Below are 21,709 nucleotides of genomic sequence, written 5' to 3'. Positions count from 1 at the left end.
AGAACCCAGGGAATGAGATCTGTTTTAGACTGCCTGACTAAAATACGGTCCTGCAGGCGGAGATTCGGGCGATCACGGAATGCGTGAAGTGGTGTGATGCCAACGCGAGGACGTCGAGTGGGACATTGAGAACCCAGGAAATGAGATCTGTTTTAGACTGCCTGACCATAATACGGTCCTGCAGGCGGAAATTCGGGCGATCACGGAATGCGTGAAGTGGTGTGATGCTAACGCGAGGACGTCGAGTGTGAACATCTTTACCGATAGTAAACATTGCCATTAGGGCATTAACAACCAGGACGGTAAGGTCACGAACAGTTTTGCAGTGTAAGAAGGAGATTAACGCCTTCTCTGAGGATGGCAAAATCCGCATCGTTTGGGTGCCGGGCCATACATAACGGAGTAAGGGGAAATGAAAGGGCAGACGATTTGGCGGTGAAGGCCAGAGGACTGCCATTAATAAACTTGGTTAACCCGAAGCCTTTCGGGTCGACGCAGTCCGAGTTAAGGGAGTGAGCGACGAATGCGCATGCAACTTTGTGGAACAGCGTAACGGTCGGTAGGACGGCGAAAATCCTATGGGGGAATCCAGATAGTGAGAAATGGAGGCTATTACTGAAAGTAAGTAAAAAGGAGATCAGTATTGCTATTGGTATCATAACGGGAGACATAGGACTACGTGCTCACTTATATGAAATCGGTGCGGCAAGTGATAGCATGTATAGGGCATGCGGGGAAGATGATGAGATGTTGGAGCATTTCCTTTGTCATTGCCCGGCTACAGATACCGGTACTTAGGTGGAGACACAATATCAGACATGAACCAACTTAGGGGAGTGGTATTGAAAACAATTAAGGATTTCGTAAGTAGCACGGAGTTTACTTTATATTAGGTTGCCCAAAAAGTAATTGCGGATTTTTCATATAGTCGGCGTTGACAAATTTTTTTTCAGCTTGTGACTCTGTAATTGCATTCTTTCTTCTGTCAGTTAAAAGTATATTTGATTAAAGTTCATTCTAAGTTTTATTAAAAATGCATTTACTTTCTTTTAAAAAATCCGCAATTACTTTTTGGGCAACCCAATAGTTTTTATAGCGCACACGAAGCCGATTACTTGCTTAGGTGTATATGCATTGTGTCATGGGGCGGATTAATATCTGCACCCTCTTTTCAATCTAACCTAACCTAGTTCTCTTGGGGATCCGAACTAGGTTTTTTTTTTTGTCTGAAGCCTCTGCGGACCAGATGGCAGTCGGCTAGTGGAGCCTGTCACAACTTCTCCACTAATCGAGGTTTCAACAGCATTTTATATATTCGAAGGTTTGATACCATCACCGCAGTTGCTGGGCCTTTGGAGTCCATTCTATGCTCACACCCGGGTTATAGATCTGTCGCTATAATGAAAAAAAGGCTCAGGATCACAACCATTTAGAGGATCATTCTGTTGTTGCTTCCCTGAATGGTTGTCAAAAATCCCTGTACATAAAACCTATTGCGAGGTGCAAGGATATGCTTGCGGAAAGACCTTAAAACACTATCTAGCATTTCTCATACTTCATAAGGGGTTAAATCTATTGGGTTGCCCATAAAGTAATTGCGGATTTTTTAAAAGAAAGTAAATACATTTTTAATAAAACTTAGAATGAACTTTAATCAAATATACTTTTTTACACTTTTTTTCTAAAGCAAGCTAAAAGTAACAGCTGAACTAAAGAATGCAATTACAAAGTCACAAGCCGTTGAAAAAATTTGTCAACGCCGACTATATGAAAAATCCGCAATTACTTTTTGGGCAACCCAATATATTATGAACTTCTACAAATGGTTATGATTACAAATGATAAATTTAGAATAAAGTGTACAATGTTATCATATCATCTACAAAATATACATGTATTTAAGATCAGATGAAAATGTTCTCCCGCTTCCATCAAAGTCAAACTCTTTAAGCATTCCTTTTGGCTGCCAAAATACGTGAACGCGGCATGCGACACTGAGTGATGCTATGCAGGTGATATTGCATTTCTGGTTGTACGACCTTCTTGCAAAGCTTCTCTTTGGTCTGCTCAATAGAGTTAACGACTGCACCATCGCCGCCATCATCCCCATTTAAGGCCTCGGCTTCAGCACACTCGGCACATTGTTGAGTCAATACTATATCATCGAGATCGGTGGGCCATTCACAAATCTTTTCGATTTGTTTGACCACATAATCACCATAACTCTTGGCCTCATCTTGGCGTTCCAACACATAAACACTGGCTGTTATGTCGAAAATGCGCTTTTCCAAGATTTTCAAAAAGCGTCGAACATTAAACAAATCAACATGGCTATGGTTACCCAGCAATGCCTTCAGAGGTGAGGCATCACAATGGGACATTTTGAAAAGTGTTTCAATTCCCTGCAGCAGACTATACAAGCGTTGATCATTGGCTTCGCGCACTTTTTGCAGCTCCGAGTTTTTCTGCTTTCTCTCAGCTAATGTCTGCTCCAAGTGTTCTATGGTCTCCAGCTGATTTTGCAGAGTATTCACATTGGACTTTTTCAGAGAATCAATGTCCTGGTAAAGTCTATCCACCGAGTTGGTGAGATGGGTCATGTGATAACTCAATTCATTGGCATAATTGAAATAGGAGTAATACAGACTCTCCTGTTGTTGAAATTTCTCTATGATTTTCTCCACATTTTGTGTCTGGGTATAGTCTTGAATTTTCTCCAGAATTTTATTGTACAACCCGATCTTGCGCTGATGATTCTGGCGGAATTTTTCCCTACGTGCCACCTCCTTGGGCTGCAGAGCAGCCAAGTCACGAGCTTTACCTTTGGTTTCCATAAATGCTGAGGTATCCGAATCGGCAGCAATTTTTCTCATTATGTCCTGCATTTCCAATCTACGCAGGTTGCGCTCTTTGGTTTCCTTTTTCAAGGTGTTATCGATCTTGGCATAGATGTCAATGCAATTGTCAAATTTACCCAAGGCATATTCGATTAACTCAATCAAATATTTCTTGTCGCTGTTCAACTTTTGCACCAACTTCGAGTAGGACTCATTGAAGAGAGTGCGTTGGTTTACGACTTTCACCAATTCCTCACGCAGCTCAGCATTGGCCGCTGTAAAGGTACATTCCCTGCGTATGCTCAACTCAAGTTGATTTTCTAAAATTGACATTTTCCTGCGCACCTTTGCCACATGGGCCTGATGCTGATTCTCGGGCACTGTTTGGCGATTTAGTTCGTAGATCTGCCTATCCACTCGGCCAATCTCACGTTCCAAATTTCGAATGTCCACCTTGAGTTTGCCAATGTCAGCGGTCAATTTCTCTTGTGTGGCGACATGGCCTTTGATGTTGCGCAGGCAGCGTTTATTTTCACGCACATGCGTCCATCCATTGGCCACCCATATTTGGGCTTTGAGATCATCTTTTTCCTGCTTCAGCTGTTCTATGGCATTTTGATATCTGGCCTCGATAATGGTTTCCTTGCGACTTTTCAGTTTTGTGGAGAGTATCTTTTTATATTCACGCTGTTGTTTGCTCAGTTCCTTCTGCTTCGACAAATAGACTTGGAGGAAATTTTTCTTTGCCATGTTATCCATGATTATGGGCCAAGGGTTTAATGCTTAGGAATGTAAAAAATTTATCCTCTTTGAAAATAGAATTTTCTTTATTATTGACACTTAAATTGGTAAAAACTATGTTGAACAAGTAAGAGCGTGCTAAGTTCGGCCGGGGCGAATCTTATATACCCTCCACCATGGATCGCATCTGTCGAGTTCTTTGCGCAGTATATCTTTTTAGGCAAACAAAGAATAATGAATATGGGCGGAGGAGGAGGTGGAGCTTTATCAAATTATAGTCCAATTCGGGGCTCAAGAAGCAAAATCGGGAGATCGGTTTATATGGGAGCTGTGTCAAGCTATAGATCGATTCATACCATATTGCACACGTATGTTGAGGGCCATGGGAAAAGCCGTTGTACAAAATCTGTGCCAAATCGAATAGGAATAGCGACTTCTAAAAGCTCAAAAAGTCAAGACCCAAGATCGGTTTATATGACAGCTATATTAGGTTATGGACCGATTTGAACCATACTGCGCACAGTTATTGTATATCATAACAAAACACGTCGTGCAAAATTTCATTCGAATCGGATAAGAATTGCGCACTCTAGAGGCTCAAGGAGTCAAAACCCCAGATCGGTTTATGTGGCAGCTATACCAGGTTCTACATCGATTTACGCCATACTTGGCACAGTTGTTGGAAATCATAACAAAATACTACGTGAACAATTTCATTCTAATCGGATAAGAATCGCGCAATCTAGAGGCTCAAGAAATCAAGACCCAAGATCGGTTTATATGACAGCTATATCAGGTTATGAACCGATTTGAACCATACATGGCACAGTTTTTGGATATCATAACAAAACATGTCGTGCAAAATTTCATTCCAATTGGATAAGAATTGCACACTCTAGAGGCTCAAGAAGTCAAGACCCCAGATCGGTTTATATGGCAGCTATATCAAAACGTGGACCGATATGGCCCATTTACAATACCAACCGACCTACACTATTAGGAAGTATTTGTGCAAAATTTCAAGCGGCTAGCTTTACTCCTTCGGAAGTTTGCGTGCTTTCGACATACAGACGGACGGACGGATGGACGGACAGACATGGCTAGATCGACATAAAATGTCGCGACGATCAAGAATATATATACTTTATGGGGTCTCAGACGAATATTTCGAGTAGTTACAAACAGAATGATGAAATTAGTATACCCCCCATCCTATGGTGGAGGGTATAAAAATTGAGAATCATATGTCTCTGTTGGATTTCAGTTTTATTAGCAGAATACCGACGTAAGGCATAGGCAGGGATATCTATTTAACATCTAGTTCGGTGCAATTAATACCACACCAGGTTCCATTCTTCGGAAAGTGGTTCTCAACGTTAAGAGTTTTTTTCATCAGCCAATTTAGTTCAGAACGTCGGGAGGACTATGAATGCGTTGACTCGTAATCCTATGCTTCCAAACCTCTCTATTGCAGCGCAATGACACGATAGGTTGTTCTTCCTTAGTCCTATACAAGTTTTGCTTCTAACTATGAAAAATTCGGTCACATTGGAATTAGTGTTCATGCGGTAGACGCATTATATTCACCCGCGGTAAAGAGCTGTGCATGATTCCCAAAGTCCAATGACCACACTCAGCTCTGCATAAGTTTAGGTTCTGTCGCCTGAGGCTGCATAGCGACACTGTGTGTTAAAGGTCGTATTGTGCTCAGGTATTGTTTGATACACAATATGCCTTAGTCTTATCCCTTCTGGTTACAGTTTGTCCTAGACAGAAATTAAAGATGCCTTTTTAACGACACCCAACGGCATTGCGACTCGCGACATCTGTAGAACGTTAGATAGGCTAGTTCGTCAACTTTTTCGATCCCGGAAAGTGCCTTATGGCCGGGGATCCAAGCAGATTTCCTATTGCCCGACGACCGAACTTAGAAGGTGCTGCCTTACACTCTCTCATACGGCATGATGTGATTATGTTCGATCATAATGCTTCCTATAGCCAGTATCTTTGGCTGAAATACATCGCAATGTTGAGAAAGCTTTACTGAGGGAAATAGGTTTACTTGCTCTGAGAAGGCACTTATTTTGGATTTCTTTACGAACAGCGTCTAAGAGCTTTTGGTCGTTTGTGAAAAGGGTAAAGGGTAGTTCTTCATCTACTCCAACTCTTGTTAAGGAGATCAAACGTTCACTGACACGGTCGATAAGGCTAACCTGTTGGCTGATATATTTGCAGGGATCTTTTCCCTGCCGGAAAGCACTCAACCACTCCCCTTAATCGAAAATGTATCTGGCGTCATGCCCCAAATATTTTTTCGAACTCGTGGAGTTCGAAGAATCGAGTTCTTAAGAATGTAGACGTAAATAAATCCCCGGGCCCGGATGACATATCAACACTTGTCTTACGCAAATGTTCTTCGACGCTCGCTCGTCCACTTCGCAACCTTTTCAACCTTGCTTACCGTGCGGCAGTCTTTCCGGCGCGTTGGAAGGTTGCGAACGTTCAGTCAATACCCAAGAAGGGTGAGGCAAACAGCTCTGCGAATTATCGGCCAATTGCGATATGCTCCGCTCTCTCCAAGGTCATGGAGAGCATGGTTAATCACCATCTTGTGAGGTATTTAGAGTCTAATGGCCTTCTTAGCGACCAACAGTATGAGTTCCGCAGAAATCGCTCTACGGGCGATCTCATGGCTCTTCTGTCGGAACGTTGGAGACGCTCAATCCACCAGTTTGGTGAGAGTTAGGTTGTGGCTCTGGATAACTCCAAGGCATTTGATAGGGTGCACAACACGGTGCACTACTATCAAAGCTTGTCGCATTTGGTGTCGGTAATGGCTTCGTTCGATTTATTTCGAGCTTTCTCAGAGATCGCACTATTCGAGTCGTTATAGATGGGTTCTTATCCAATGAGCATAAATTGACCGCAGGTGTATCCCAGGGCTCGGTTTTTTCTCCTTCTCTTTTTCTTATTTTCATCAACGATCTGTTGGGTCACACATCCAATCCGATGTGCGGATCACAGTAATCTCTGTCATTTGTACTCATTCGACCATAGGCCATGTATTCGAGAGAAGACTTAGTGCTGCTTGTTGACACACAAACGATTCGCTGACCCATTACGATCATCTTTGTCTATCAACGGTGTAGATGTTGAGCACCTCAGAAGCTCTTGATGTTCTGGGCATGAAAATACAAAGTGATGTCCGTTGGGCTAAGCATGTATTTGAAGTGTCGAAAGAAGCCTTCAAGTGTTTAGGCTTCCTTAAACGGTGTAAGAATTACTTCTCTCAGTCTGATCTTCTTAACATCTACACCACTTTCATAAAGCCGACAATGGAGTACAACTCACATGCATGAGCTGGAGCTTCTAAATCATCCCTGCAGCTACTGGACCGTTTACAGAGGAGAGCAATGGCTTTGATTGGGGACAGTGGGGTATCCAACTCTATTGCCTCCCTTGATAAACGTCGCAATGTGGGTTGTTTGACGCTGACTGTGCTTAAAATAGTTCAAATCGGTCCATAACCTGATATAGCTGTCATATAAACCGATCTGGGGTCTTGACTTCTTGAGCGTCTAGAGTGCGCAATTCCTATTCGATTTGGCTGAAATTTTGCACGGCGTGTTTTGTTATGACTTCCAACAACTATGTTAAGAATAGTTCAAATCGGTCCATAACCTGATATAGCTGCCATATAAACCGATCTGGGGTCTTGACTACTTGAGCCGCTAGAGGGCACAATTCTTATCCGATTTGGCTGAAATGTTGCATGAGGTGTTTTGTTATGACTTTCAACAATTGTATTAAGAATGGTTCAAATCGGTCCATAGCCTGATATAGCTACCATATAAACCGATCTGGGGTCTTGACTTCTTGAGCCTCTACACCGAGCAATTCCTATTCGATTTGGCTGAAATTTTGCACGACGTGTTTTGTTATGACTTCCAACAACTATGTTAAGAATAGTTCAAATCGGTTCATAACTTGATATAGCTGCCATGTAAACCTATCTGGGGTCCTTACTTCTTGAGCCGCTAGAGGGCACAATTCTTATCCGATTTGGCTGAAATTTTGCACGACGTGTTTTATTATAACTTCCAACAACTGCGTTAAGAATAGTTCAATCCGTCCATAACCTGATATAGCTGCCATATAAACCGATTTGGGGTCTTGACTTCTTGAGCCTTTACACGGAGCAATTCCTATCCGATTTGGCTGAAATTTTGCATGACATGTATTGTTATGACTTCCAACAACTGTGTTTAGAATAGTTCAAATCGGTCCATAACCTGATATAGCTACCATATAAACCGATCTGGTGTCTTGACTTCATGAGCCTCTACATCGATCAATTCCTATCCGATTTGGCTGAAATTTTGCATGAGGTGTTTTGTTATGACTTTCAACAATTGTATTAAGAATGGTTCAAATCGGTCCATAACCTGATATAGCTGCCATATAAACCCATCTGGGGTCTTGACTTCTTGAGCGTCTAGAGTGCGCAATTCCTATCCGATTTGGCTGAAATTTAGCATGATGTGATTTGTTATGACTTCCAACAACTGTGTTAAGAATAGTTCAAATCGGTCCATAACTTGATATAGCTACCATGTAAACCTATTTGGGGTCCTTACTTCTTGAGCCGCTAGAGGGCACAATTCTTATCCGATTTGTCTGAAATGTTGCATGAGGTGTTTTGTTATGACTTTCAACCATTGTGCTAAGAATAATTCAAATCGGTCCATAACCTGATATAGGTGTCATATAAACCGATCTAGGGTCTTGACTTCATGAACGTCTACACGGAGCAATTCATATCCGATTTTGCTGAAATTTTGCATGAGGTGTTTTGTTATGACTTCCAACGACTGTATTAAGAATGGTTCAAATCGGTCCATAACCTGATATAGCTACCATATAAACCGATCTGGGGTCTTGACTTCTTGAGCCGCTAGAGGGCGCAATTCTTATCCGATTTGAATGAAATTTTGCACGAAGTATTTTGTTATGATATCCTATAACTGTGCCAAGTATGGTTCAAATCGGTCCATAACCAAATATAGCTGTCATATACACCGATCTGGGGGCTTGACTTTTTGAGCTTCTAGAGGACGCAATTCCTATCCGATTTGGCTGAAATTTTGCATGACGTATTTTATTATAACTTTCAACAACTGTGCCAAATAGGGTTCAAATCGGTTCATAACCTGATATAGCTGCCATATAAACCGATCTGGGATCTTGACTTCTTGAGCCTCTAGAGGTCGCAATTATTATCCGATTTGGCTGAAATTTTGCAAGACGTGTATTGATATGACTTCCAACAACTGTGTTAAGTATAGTTCAAATCGGTCCATAACCTGATATAGCTACCATATAAACCGATCTGGGGTCTTGACTTCTTGAGCCGCTAGAGGGCACAATTCTTATCCGATTTGGCTGAAATTTTGCATGACGTATTGTTAAATGACTTTAAACAACTGTGCCAAATAGGGTTCAAATCGGTCCATAACCTGATATAGATGCCATATAAACCGATCTGGGATCTTGACTTCTTGGGCCTCCAGAGGTCGCAATTATTATGCGATTTGCCTGAAATTTTATACGACGGATTCTCTCATGACCATCAACCTACGTGTTTATAATGGTCTGAATAGGTCTATAGCCTGATACAGCTCCCATATAATTCGATCTCTCTATTTTACTTCTTGAGCCCCCAAAGGACGCAATTCTTATTCGAATTGGTTGACATTTTTCACAGGTCTCCAAAATATAATTCAATTGTGGTCCGAACCGGACCATATCTTGATATCGCTCTAACAGCAGAGCAAATCTTTTCTTTTATCCTTTTTTTTGTCTAAGAAGAGATGCCGGGAATAGAACTCGACAAATGCGATCCATGGTGGAGGGTATATAAAATTCGGCACGGCCGAACTTAGCACGCTTTTACTTGTTTAAGCTACTAGAGGGCGGAATTCATTTACCTTAGTTTTTCTACTTTTGTTATGACCTTCAACGTTTCTATTTCGGTTATGACTTTCAACGTCCAAGCCAAGTGCGACCTGACATAGGACCGGCTGAACTTAACACCAATTACATTCGATTTAACTCAGTAACAAGGTAAATATGTTGATGTTCTATCTCCCTCACAGTTCTATATTTGAAAAATTCCATTTGTAAAGTAAACCAAACATAAGACTGTGCTAATGAACCACCTTGAAAATGAACTAGAATTACATTTACAAAGATTCAAGTTGAAGGTGATATTTTCACTCTTTGGGCCGGCCTTACGTTGAAAACGTCAGAATTTGTAAAAGGGGTTTCCCCAAAAAAAACACAACACCACATATACAGGTGTTTCTGGCCTCTCAATGGCTGAGGCATTTCTTTTTTGTTTTTGTAGAAATATAAGCAAATAGTGTTTGTTGTAAAGAATACTTCAAGCGACACGAAAAAATCATAAATTTTTATGGGATCATAAAATAGCGCGTTCATCCATTCATCGAAATCTTATCAGTCACTCAACTTGAGGGAAAGGAGCGCTGCAAGTTCAAAAGATATTCGCAACCATTTAGGGTTGGCCAAGAATATGTCAACGACCCCAAACGATTTGAAGACAGATTTTTGGGGTGGGCAAGAATATCGATGTGGAACAACAACAAATGGTCTATTTATTTATTTTTTTTTTCACTAAAAGTTTAAACGGCTGTTTCAACAAATTTGGAATTGTAAAAACAGAATTTACATGAGAGCGGCTAAAGGCAAAGTCTAGTGGAGGCAGTGACTTTCCACAACCAATTGATCATGAAATCCAGTTTGAAGGTCACCACCTAGCTTGCTAGGTGATATTCATTATTTTGGCCAACTGCTGTGATACCAGAGAGAGAGAAAAAGTTTTCAATACCCTTAACGCATGTTGACATAACAATGGTGGTAGTGGTGTTCCAAAGTCTTCGCACTCCCTTGCAGAGCATATAAATTTAGTTGTAATTGACATGGGTGGCAGTAGTTGTCAATTGAAAGCCATTTAATAGTCTGTTTAAGAAATGAATTTCCTCAAGTTGTTGCCCATAATTATTCTTAAAGTAAATCTATACCAAAGTAGACCCATAGATCTAAGTGTGACCGAAAACACCGTTGATGGCTTAGGTAGCACCAACAACAATTTGATAAGTTCCCATTTTGAAGGATTGCCAGTCCAAGTGCAGGAACTCAACAACGATGCCATGGAATCGGAGGCAGAAAAATCATCAGATCATCCCAATTACTTTGATTTAAGTATTTATGGCAGCGCTCTATATCGTAGACCAGATGAGCACACTGCCCAGCTACTGCAATCCTACGAGGCCGATACTTCTCCTGTCAATCCTGAAGAGTTGGGACCCTATGTCGAGGGTGATTTGATAATACCCCAATCTTCGGTTATTTTGAAAAATGGTCTCACCTCCACAACTACCCGTTGGCCCAAGGGCATAGTACCCTATGAAATCGGAGGAGATTTTCTACGCCAAGAGCTTAAAGTTATTGCCAATGCCATTAATGAGTATCACCGCAAGACGTGCATACGTTTTGTGCCTCGTACCTCGGAAACGGATTATATATCCATAGTAAATGGTCCCTCTGGGTGTTGGTCGTCCATAGGTCGTGTGGGCGGCAGACAGGAGGTAAATTTACAAACACCTGGCTGCCTAAGTAAACCGGGCACTGCCATGCATGAACTTATGCATGTTATGGGCTTCCTACATGAACAGAATCGCCAGGAGCGTGATGCATTTGTGCACATTCAGTATAGGAATATAAAACAATCGGCCTATGATAATTTCAAAAAGGTTTCGCCCACAATTTCATTTGGTGTACCCTATGATTATGGCAGTGTGATGCATTATTCTTCGAAGGCATTTACCCAGAATGGAGAACCAACTATAGTGGCTAAGGTAAGTTGGATATAATCGAGTGACAAATATTGAAGAACTTTGACTTTTAACGAAGAAATTTTGCACAAATAGTTCAAATTAGTGTAGGTCGGTTGGGATTGTAAATGGGTCATGGTCGATCCATGTTTTGATATAGCTGCCATATTAACCGATCTCAGCTTTGACTTCTTGAGCGTCTAGAGCGCGCAATTTTTATCCGATTTGGCTGAAATTTTGTATGAGGTATTATGTTTTGACTTCCAGTCACAGTGCCTAGATTGGTTCAAATCGGTTAATTACCTGATTATGCTACCATATAAACCGATCTTGTAAATTGACTTCCTGAGCCTCAATAGGGCACAGTTCTTATCTGATTTGGCTGAAATTTTCAATAAGGTGTTGTGTTATACCCACCACTGAAGGATGGGGGTATATTAATTTTAGCATTACGTTTGCAATACATCGAAATATCCATTTTCGACCCTATCTAAGACGATCTAGCCATGTCCGTCCGTCTGTCTGTTGAAATCACACTACAGTCTTTAACAAGTAAAAGCGTGGTAAGTTCTTATATACCCTCCACCATGGAGCGCATTTGTCGAGTTCTTTTCCCGGCATCTCTTCTTAGGCAAAAAAGGATATAAGAAAAGATTTGCTCTGCTTTTGGAGTCTTTTCAAGATAGGATCCGGTTTGGACCACAATTAAATTATATGTTGGAAAACTGCGTATTCAGCCAATTCGAATAAGATTTGCGCCCTTTGGGAGCAGTATCGGGCTATAGACCGATTCAGACCATAATAAACACGTATGTTGATGGTCATGAGAGGATCCGTCGTACAAAATTTCAGCCAAATCGGGTAGGAATTGCGCCCTCTAGAAGCTCAAGAAGTCAAGTCCCCAGATCTGTTTATATGACAGCTATATCAGGTTTTTAACCGAATTGAATCATACTAGGCACAGTTGTTGGATATCATAACCAAATACTTCGTGCAAAATTTCATTCAAATCGGAAAAGAATTGGACCCTCTAGAGGCTCAAGAACTCAAGACCCAAGATCGATTTATATGACAGCTATATCAGGTTCTATACCGATTCGAACCATACTTGGTGCAGTTGTTGGATACTATAACAAAACACGTCGTGCAAAATTTCATTCCAATCGGATAAGAATTGCGCACTCTAGAGGCTCAAGAAGTCAAGACCCAAGATCGGTTTATATGACAGCTATATCAGGTTATGTACCGATTCGAACCATACTTGGCACAGTTGTTGGATATCATAGCGAAATACTTCGTGCAAAAATTCATTCAAATCGGATAAGAATTGCGCACTCTAGAGGCTCAAGAAGTCAAGACCCAAGATCGGTTTATATGGCAGCTATATCAAAACATGGACCGATATGGCCCATTTACAATACCAACCAACCTACACTAATAAGAAGTATTTGTGCAAAATTTCAAGCGGCTAGCTTTACTCCTTCGGAAGTTAGCGTGCTTTCGACAGACAGACGGACGGACATGGCTAGATCGACATAAAATGTCGCGACGATCAAGAATATATATACTTTATGGGGTCTCAGACGAATATTTCGAGTAGTTACAAACAGAATGACGAAATTAGTATACCCCCCATCCTATGGTGGAGGGTATAAAAATAGAGATATTGAGCTGAAACTTTGCACAGATTCTTTCTTTGTCCATAAGCAGGTTAAGTTCAAAGATGGGCTTTATCGGACTATATCTTGATATAGCCCCCATATAGACCGATCTGCCGATTTAGGGTCTTAGGCCCATAAAAGCCACATTTATTATTCGATTTTGCTGAAATTTGGGACAGTGAGTTGTGCTAGGCCCTTCGATGTCCTTCCTCAATTTGGCCTAGATCGGTTCAGATTTTGATATAGCTGCCATATAGACCGATAAGCCGATTTAAGGTCTTAAACCGATAAAAGCCACATTTGTTATCCGATTTTGCTGAAATTTGGGACAGTGAATTGTGTAAGGCCCCTCGACATATTTCTGCAATCTGACTCAAATCGGTCCAGATTTGGATATAGCTGCCATATAGATCGATCTCTCGATTTAAGGTCTCAGGCCCACAAAAGGCGCATATAATTTCTAATTTTGCCGAAATTTCGGACAGTGAGTTGTGTTAGACCCCTCGACATATTTCTGCAATTTGACTCAGATCGGTTCAGATTTGGATATAGCTGCCATATAGACCGACCTCTCGATTTATGGTTTTGGTCCCATTAAAGGAGCATTTATTGTCTGATGTCGCCGAAATTTGGGACAGTGAGATTTTAATGTAGCTGCCATATAGACCGATATCTTGATTTTAGGTCTTGGACCCATAAAAGGCACATTTATTTTCCAATTTCGCCGAAATTTGGGACAGTGAATTGTGTTAGGCCCCTCGACATCTTTCTGCAATTTGGCTGAGATCGATTCAGATTTGGATATAGCTGCCATATAGACCGATCTCTCGATTTAAGTTCTTGGGCCCATAAAAGGATAGCGATGGGATCCCCATGATTCCCAGATTAACTCAACAGGACCTTCATAAGCATACCCAATATACAAACGCACACGCAATTGTACAACCTTCGATTTTAGTGCCCGCAGTCCCATGAGGAATTTTATGAGAGTTTTCTACGTGCTAAGTCAAATGTAATTGGTTTGGACGGAGTTGATCCGAGATTTGTACGAATATTACCTCCATATTTCCTACCGTACTTTACGTACCTGTTTTATACAATTTTGAGCTCCAGTGTGCATACTATTACTTGGAGGCATGTAAAATCTGTCTCCATTCCCAAATCCAACGTTGGTTGCCGGCCGATATCAATTTTATGCTATCTCTCTAAGGTTTTCGAGAAAATCCTGCATAGACAGTTGTCGGAATATCTTCACCCAGAGACCGTGTTGTCAGAAAAAACGTCCGGCTTCCATTATGATCATAGTTGCATTGCTGCATTGGTTGAAGTGGCTGAATCAATCAGAAATGACATTGATGAGAACAAAGTTGGCTTTCTGGTTCTTTTGGACCACTCCAAGCTTTCGACACGGTTGATCACTTGAATTTTTGCATGAAACTACGGATTTTTTAACTTCACGACAACGGCAACGAGTCTGATTACGACGAGCTCGGGGAATATTTTATCTAAAGAATTTTCCAAACATTTTTTGATGATTTCGTAGTCTTTGTATATAAACCTCATCTTCTGGTCTCAAAAAATCGGATTTTAGTTATATATATAGCCGCTATATAGACTGATCTCCAGATAAAAAGTTTTGAGGCAATAAACTGGTAATTTTCATCCGATTCCGATGAAATTTGGTACATTGAGTTCTGGTAGACCTCTATTCATTTTTGATTCATTTTCATATCGGATAATATTTGGATATAGCTGCCCTTTGACCGACCACCCGATCTCCCTATATAGGGTATTGAGGCTATAAAAGATCCATTTATCACCCGAATTCGATTAAATATGGCACAGTGTGATCCGGTAGACCCCTGCCAATTCCTGTCAAATGTGGTGCAGATCGAACCATATTCGGATATAGCTGCCATATATACCGATATCCCGATATTGTGTAATGAGCCTATAAAAGAAGTATTTATACCCTACACCACTACTGTGATACAGGGTATTATAACTTAGTGAATTAGTTTGTAACACCCAAAAGGAAGAGAGATAGACCCATTGATAAGTATACCGATCGACTCAGAATCACTTTCTGATTCGATTTAGCTATGTCCGTTTGTCTGTCTGTCTGTCCGTCCGTCCGTCTGTCCATGTTAATTTGTGTACAAAGTACAGGTCGCAGTTTTCATCCGATCGTCTTCAAATTTGGTACAGGCATGTTTTTCGGCCTAGAGGCGAATCCTAATGAAATTGAAAAAATCGGTTCGGCTCGGTAATGCAATAAAATGGTCATTTGTTAACCGATTCTCTCGAAATTTGGTAGGAAGGATGTTCTTATGACTATCGATATTATTGGTGAACTTCATAGAAATCGGTTCGGATTCAGATATAGCTCTTATATTTTCACTCCTAAAACCATTGCAAGCGCATTTATTGACCAATCTTCCCAAAATTTTGTAGAACACCTTCCTCGACGATTACCACAATGTCTAAGAAGTTAGGTTGAAATCGGTTCAGATTTGGATACCGCTCCCATATATATGTTCGTCCGATTTGCACATATAATGCAATAAAATAGTCATTTGTTAACCGATTCTCTCGAAATTTGGCAGGAAGGATTTGTTTATGACTCTCTACATTACATTACAAATCGGTTCAAATTCAGATTTGTTGGCTCGAAATCGGTTCAGAAATAGATGTAGCTCCTATATATATGTTTGTCAGATTTTGGGCAATTTCCAATAATGTTGTCATTTGTCAACCGTAGTTATTACGGTTTTCTTGCCGAGATGGATCAAAATTGGTTCAGAATTGGATATAGCTCCCACATTGTACTTATAGGGTAGGTGTAGGGTATTATACAGTCGGCACCGCCCGACTTTTGCCCTTCCTTACTGGTTTTATTGCAAATTTTATGATTTTTTTTTTTAATATTTTCTCACATAAATTTTCTCTTCCTACCTTAAATATTGTCTTTGCTCTGATTTTTTTCGCCATTTTCCGATTCTTAATAATTTTTTCCCTTTACAGCAACCGGATGGCAACGAGGTCATGGGACAACGTGATGGATTTTCAGCACTGGACATTGAAAAAATCAATCGCATGTACAATTGTTATGACAAGCCCAAGGCCGATATACCTCCTCCTGTTGATCTGACGGATATTGTTGCAGCTGCGCCCTCTTTTCGACCTGAACGAGTTATTGGAGATTTTCTACAAAATGTATTTTCACGGCTGAAACGAGTGGGAAAGTAGTTCGCTATTACAGTAACATTGTATTTTAAGCAAGAATATAGACTGATGTGATAACATTCTAAGATTTAAGAAACATTTTTGTACATATGTATATATCATATTCGCATACGACTATAATAAAATAAGTAATGAAATCTGTAGATAATGAAATTATTTACAAATTCAAAGGACTACTAGACAAAGGGTTCATTGTTTTTAATTAAATTTTAAAACAAGAGAATTCCAATCAATCAAAATACAAAAATGAAACCAAACTTGAGCATACAGGCAAAAATTTCACTATAAAGTGAATTTAGAGGATCAGAAAAGTCTAAATAAAAGCTCAATTCTGTATTAAAAAACTTGAAATCTAAAGGATGTGTTGTTTTCAATCTGCTCTTACATTTATCGGATTTAAACTTTTTGACAGCTGTCGACCACATCTTATATATAAAAATCAATCTGTGTTTGTTTGTCAGTTTGTTTGTGTGTTCCTTATAGACTCAGAAACGGCTGAACCGATTTTCTTGAAATTTTCACTGATGGTGCATAATGATCCCGTGGTGAAAATAGGGTACTACATTTTTTGATATCTGAAGGGGGAACGGACCCTCCCCCTTGCCCTAATTTTCAGAAACGCCAGATCTCGGAGATGAGTGGTGCGATTTAAGCGAAATTGTGTGCTCTCTTATAATAACATTAAAACAAGAAGTTGGTATTCAAATTTCGGATGGGGTAACTAGGGGGGGTGCCCCATCCTAAAACCTACCAAATATATATATATACACCAATCACGACAATATGGGACTCAAATGAAAGGTATTTAAGATTAGAATAGGTATCTGATATGCAATTGTCGGACCAAGTGTTTGGGGGACCACCCCAACCCCCAAAACCCCCCCTCAATCGGACATATTTACTGACAATGGCAATATGGGACTCAAATGAATGGAAATATGGGGTTCAAATAAATGATATTTGAGAGTAGAGCAAGTTGCTGATATATTTCCAGGGCTAATGTGTGGGCGACCACCTCACTCCCAAAAACACCCCTAAATCGGGCATATTTACCGAATGTGGGGCTCAAGAGAAAGCTTCTTGAGAGCTTATCGTAATTAAATCACTGAGTTCGTATTCTACCTTTCTTTTCCGCTCCATATTGCTATTATCAGCCTACATATCAAACTGAAGTATTTGGGTGTGCGGACTCTGAGGGGCTTGACTGTATATTTCAATGTCAAGAGTATACTTTACGATTATAAACGTTTCATGCATTTAGGCTACATGTCCTTTTGCGATGTTTTGAGGATGGTGGTACGGCCATGAACACACTTGGCTTCAATTTAAAATGCCTTTAATTTAAGCCCAATATTGTAATGACCTCGTCTCGTTACTTGACTTATATGAACATTTCAAGCATATACTAAACACTAGCTGAACCGGGCCCGCCCCGCTGCGCCTTCTTTTACTTTATATGGAACAAAATTATCCTTTGCATATTTATTTTAGATAACTAAAGAGGATTTAGTGATACACCATGCTATGAAAATTGTATATGTAAATCGCTTGACTAACATTTTAACAATATCTGAATATCCTTTATCTGAATCCCATATAATCTTTATTAGTCTATGAATTCAGAAAAGACTTTATTTGCGTCCGATATTCTCATGGGGGTTCTGGGAGTGGGAAGGCCACCTGGGTATGAGTTTCGTCCTCTACTCCCAAATACCTTTCATTTGAGCCCCATATTGCCATGACCAGCCAATATGTATGTCCGATTTAGGGATGTTTTTGGGGGGGGGGAGGTGGTCCCTCAGGCACTTAGCCCTGAAAAAAATATCTGCATCGTGCTCTACTCTTAAATACCACTTATTTAAACCCCTGTTTTGGGGAAGGGGTAGACCCGCAGAAAATGGGTCCCGAAAGTGGGTACCAATGGGATGCGGCTGCCACTCAGTGACTTGGCCCTGAAAATATATATCACATTTGTGCTCTACTCTAGAATACCTCTTATTTGAGCCCCATATTGCAATGGTCAGCAAATACGTCATATTTGGATGGTGTTATGGGTGTGAGTTGGCCCCATAGACACTTTTCTCGAATATTAATATCAGATTCATGCTTTATGGGGCTCAAGGATCGGTCTATATAGCAGCTATATCCAAATATGGTCCGATCTGGAAGTTATTAAACGAAAAGGTTTAGAGGGGTACCGGAACTCGCTATGCCAAATTTCATTAAAATCGGATGAAAAATGCTCCTTTTATAGGCTCATAACACAATATCGGGAGATCGGTATATATGGCAGCTATATCCAAATATAGTCCGATCTATACCACATGGGCAGGGGTCTACCAGAACAACACTCTATGCCAAATTTCCTTCCATTATCCTTTGTTTGTCTAAAGTATATACCGGGCAAAGAACATTGAAAAATGCGATCCATGGTGTAGGGTATATAAAATACGGCCCGGCTGAACTTATAACAACATACTGCACTTTGGCTCACCTCACCCTAGTATACTTTGCAATTGGGGTATAACAAGTGCCATAAAAATAACAAGGTCTCAAGAACATTTCTCCGGTAGTCAAAAATTGTGATATACAAATTAAATCACTTTTATGGGACTTCAAAGAAAGTGGTTAAACAAAACAAAAAAGCGCAACACACAAAAACATTATTTGCCAAAAATTGTTTATGATTATTATGCTAATACTGGGTTGTAAACATAAAATGTAGGGTCAACGCCATCATCATTGAACCCCCAACGTGTTGATGTTTTGTCTTTTGATACACCCCCGCCAAACATGAGTAAAAGTGATAAGACAATCAGTTAGGGGACTTCTAAGGGGCCTCCGCCGACAAAGTGTGTGTGGGGAAAAAGTGGCAGTAACCCCAAGTATTGTAGATAATAGAAAACAAACACTTTAAAGCCAAAACAAGAAAGAATCTAACGCATGGACTAGGCAACCCGCTGAGCTTGTATAAATAGCCATTTTATTTTAGCCAGCATTAGTCAAGTTGAAATTAAGACAAGAAGTTCAAAAATTGCATTTAAAAATGTTGAAATTTAAGATTTCCGTCGCTCTGTTATTAGCCTGTGTGGCCTTTGCGGCAGCCACACCCGTTATACCCCCCATTGGCGATGAAGAAGAAATCGTAGAGGTAGACTCAAATAACTTGGGCGAGTTTCGGTTGTCACCTTCTAAGGATGTCATCGATTTGAGTTTCTATGGCATGGCCCTTTTTGGGGAACCCGATGTTCAGGACACTGCCCGTTTGGTGGCCAATTATAGTGCGGACACTGCATTAGTTAATCCCGAGGAATTGGGTTCCTATTTGGAGGGAGACATATTGGTGCCCAAGCAGGGCGTGATAGTCAAAAATGGTCTCACCACTCAAAGTTCCCGCTGGCCCAAAGGCATAGTGCCCTATGAAATTCGTGGCAATTTCAATGGCCAGGATATGGCCATAATTGAACATGCCATAGCCGAGTATCATCGTCGCACCTGCATTCGTTTTGTGCCGCGAACCTCACAACAAGATTACATTTCCATAGTTAGTGGTAATTCAGGCTGCTGGTCTTCGGTGGGCCGCGTGGGTGGCAAGCAGGAGGTTAATCTGCAATCGCCTGGATGTTTGACCAAACCGGGCACTACCATACATGAATTGATGCATGCTTTGGGCTTCTTGCATGAACAGAATCGTGAGGAACGTGACTCCTATGTAAATATCCAATATCAGAATATTCAACCCAGTGCCAAGTCAAATTTCGATAGAGCTTCCCGGACTTTGGCCTTTGGGGTGCCCTATGATTATGGCAGTGTTATGCATTATTCGGCCAATGCTTTCTCCACCAATGGTCGTCCCACCATAGTGGCAGTGGTAAGTCCTCAAGGATATTTGAGAAGAACTTACTATTAAAACTTTTGTGTCTCTTTTAGCGTTCTATGGGTAACTCAGTAATGGGGCAACGTGATGGATTTTCCAGCATGGATGTGGAAAAATTAAACAAAATGTATGATTGTGGTTATAGTTCAGCGGCTGCTCCCAATCCTGCATCTGTGCCTGTAGGCGGTGGAATGGGTACTGCAGGTGCTGTGGATAATTCCCTTGTGAATAGCTTCATCAATGGCATCATGACAGGTTTGGGCTATGGAGATGATCCTACGGCTTGAACTTCTTGAAAACGAAAATTATATGGAGTACAAAAGGCAAATGTTTAAACGAAAATAAAATAAATTATAATTGAACGATAAATCTTCATAGTATCTGGGTGATTTTACTGGCTTAGGTGTATGTCCATAGTGGCATAGGGGGCGGATTAATATCTGCACCCTCTTTTCAACCTAACCTAACCATCTGGGTGATTTAGTCGGGAAGAAGGTTTTTGGTCTGTCACAGTTCCAATGGATTTATTCACATTTTTTGAATATCTTAATGGATTTCCATGCGGCTTTACTTATTGAGCTGTGGACGACACAATTCAATGTACGATTTTTGGATTAGATTTCTTCAGCATCTACAGAGTGTTGTTCTTTTATTCATATTGGACGAAGTTTTCTAACTGGTCTGACCCTCATGACATGCATATAAACTATGGTCTAAATAAATTCTTATAGAACCCGCAGCACGCGATTCGTATGCGGTATAGTCTATTGCATCTCTGTATGTACTGTAAGGCTTGGCGGCAAAAATTTGTTGTCAGTGCCTCTATAGCCCTGTAAGCTACTCGACACGTTTATCTGTGGTTCATTTCTTATATCATTTTGCCTTGAATTGGGTATCAGTTTATTCCACTGTATCATAAAACCTCTAATTGATTTTTTCGTCACTTTTGACTGAAGTAAATTTTACTTTTCCCTTCCCATTTGACACGTTTCCCCCCTATTTCTCACATTGTTTGTATTTGATAACTCTGCTTGGGAAAATGTTCATAACGATTAAAAATAACATTTTAATCAATTAACTGAATGTTGTTTGAAACATTTTACATGTGTTTCATGAATTTTTCTATGAATTTCGATGATTCAAAAAATTAGTCAGCTAAAAAAGTTATTGAAAAGGTAATCATGTCAGTGTTTGCAGTTTAAACGAAGGTTTTTTGTATGAGATACATTCACTAATGACAGCAGGAATATCTGAATGCTATTACATAAACTTCCGCCCGAAAAAATTCACCTGTAACCGGCCAACAGACATAGCTTAGTACCACCGTTGAGTACAACCAATGCATAAACCTTAGTCCCCACCTACCCATAACTTTTTGAAGCGAAAGCCTTCTTAATCCTCGATTAAGTTTCCAGTTCAACTTACTAACCAGAA

The 21,709-nt window shown here is 40.4% G+C and overlaps 3 protein-coding genes across 3 annotated transcripts; 2 read left to right on the top strand and 1 right to left on the bottom strand.

Moving 5' to 3' along the window:
* Positions 1–1,782: 1,782 nt before the first annotated feature.
* LOC106082798 (coiled-coil domain-containing protein 63) lies at positions 1,783–3,676 on the bottom strand. Its single transcript, XM_013245531.2, has one exon. The coding sequence runs from the start codon at positions 3,594–3,596 to the stop codon at positions 1,947–1,949; it is 1,650 nt and encodes a 549-aa protein (XP_013100985.2). The 5' UTR covers positions 3,597–3,676; the 3' UTR covers positions 1,783–1,946.
* A 6,951-nt stretch (positions 3,677–10,627) lies between these two features.
* On the top strand, positions 10,628–16,401 carry LOC106082788 (hatching enzyme 1.2-like). Its single transcript, XM_013245521.1, has 2 exons — positions 10,628–11,515; positions 16,177–16,401. The coding sequence occupies exons 1-2, from the start codon at positions 10,628–10,630 to the stop codon at positions 16,399–16,401; spliced, it is 1,113 nt and encodes a 370-aa protein (XP_013100975.1).
* Positions 16,402–19,444: 3,043 nt separating this feature from the next.
* Positions 19,445–20,594, top strand: LOC106082812 (hatching enzyme 1.2). The gene is made up of 2 exons (XM_013245547.2): positions 19,445–20,269; positions 20,329–20,594. The coding sequence occupies exons 1-2, from the start codon at positions 19,445–19,447 to the stop codon at positions 20,560–20,562; spliced, it is 1,059 nt and encodes a 352-aa protein (XP_013101001.2). The 3' UTR covers positions 20,563–20,594.
* Positions 20,595–21,709: the final 1,115 nt, after the last annotated feature.

This window comes from Stomoxys calcitrans, chromosome 2 (assembly GCF_963082655.1).
Source record: "Stomoxys calcitrans chromosome 2, idStoCalc2.1, whole genome shotgun sequence".
NCBI lineage: Eukaryota > Metazoa > Arthropoda > Insecta > Diptera > Muscidae > Stomoxys > Stomoxys calcitrans.
The sequence above is the reverse complement of the archived record's forward strand: the minus strand, read 5'-3'. Positions and strand labels throughout refer to the sequence as shown.

Coding starts and splice junctions, on each gene's coding strand:
- LOC106082798 (XM_013245531.2), bottom strand. CDS start 3,596: ATGGATAACATGGCAAAGAAAAATTTCCTCCAAGTCTATTTGTCGAAG.
- LOC106082788 (XM_013245521.1), top strand. CDS start 10,628: ATGAATTTCCTCAAGTTGTTGCCCATAATTATTCTTAAAGTAAATCTA. Junction 11,516..16,176: donor AACCAACTATAGTGGCTAAG/GTAAGTTGGATA, acceptor TTCCCTTTACAG/CAACCGGATGGCAACGAGGT.
- LOC106082812 (XM_013245547.2), top strand. CDS start 19,445: ATGTTGAAATTTAAGATTTCCGTCGCTCTGTTATTAGCCTGTGTGGCC. Junction 20,270..20,328: donor GTCCCACCATAGTGGCAGTG/GTAAGTCCTCAA, acceptor TGTCTCTTTTAG/CGTTCTATGGGTAACTCAGT.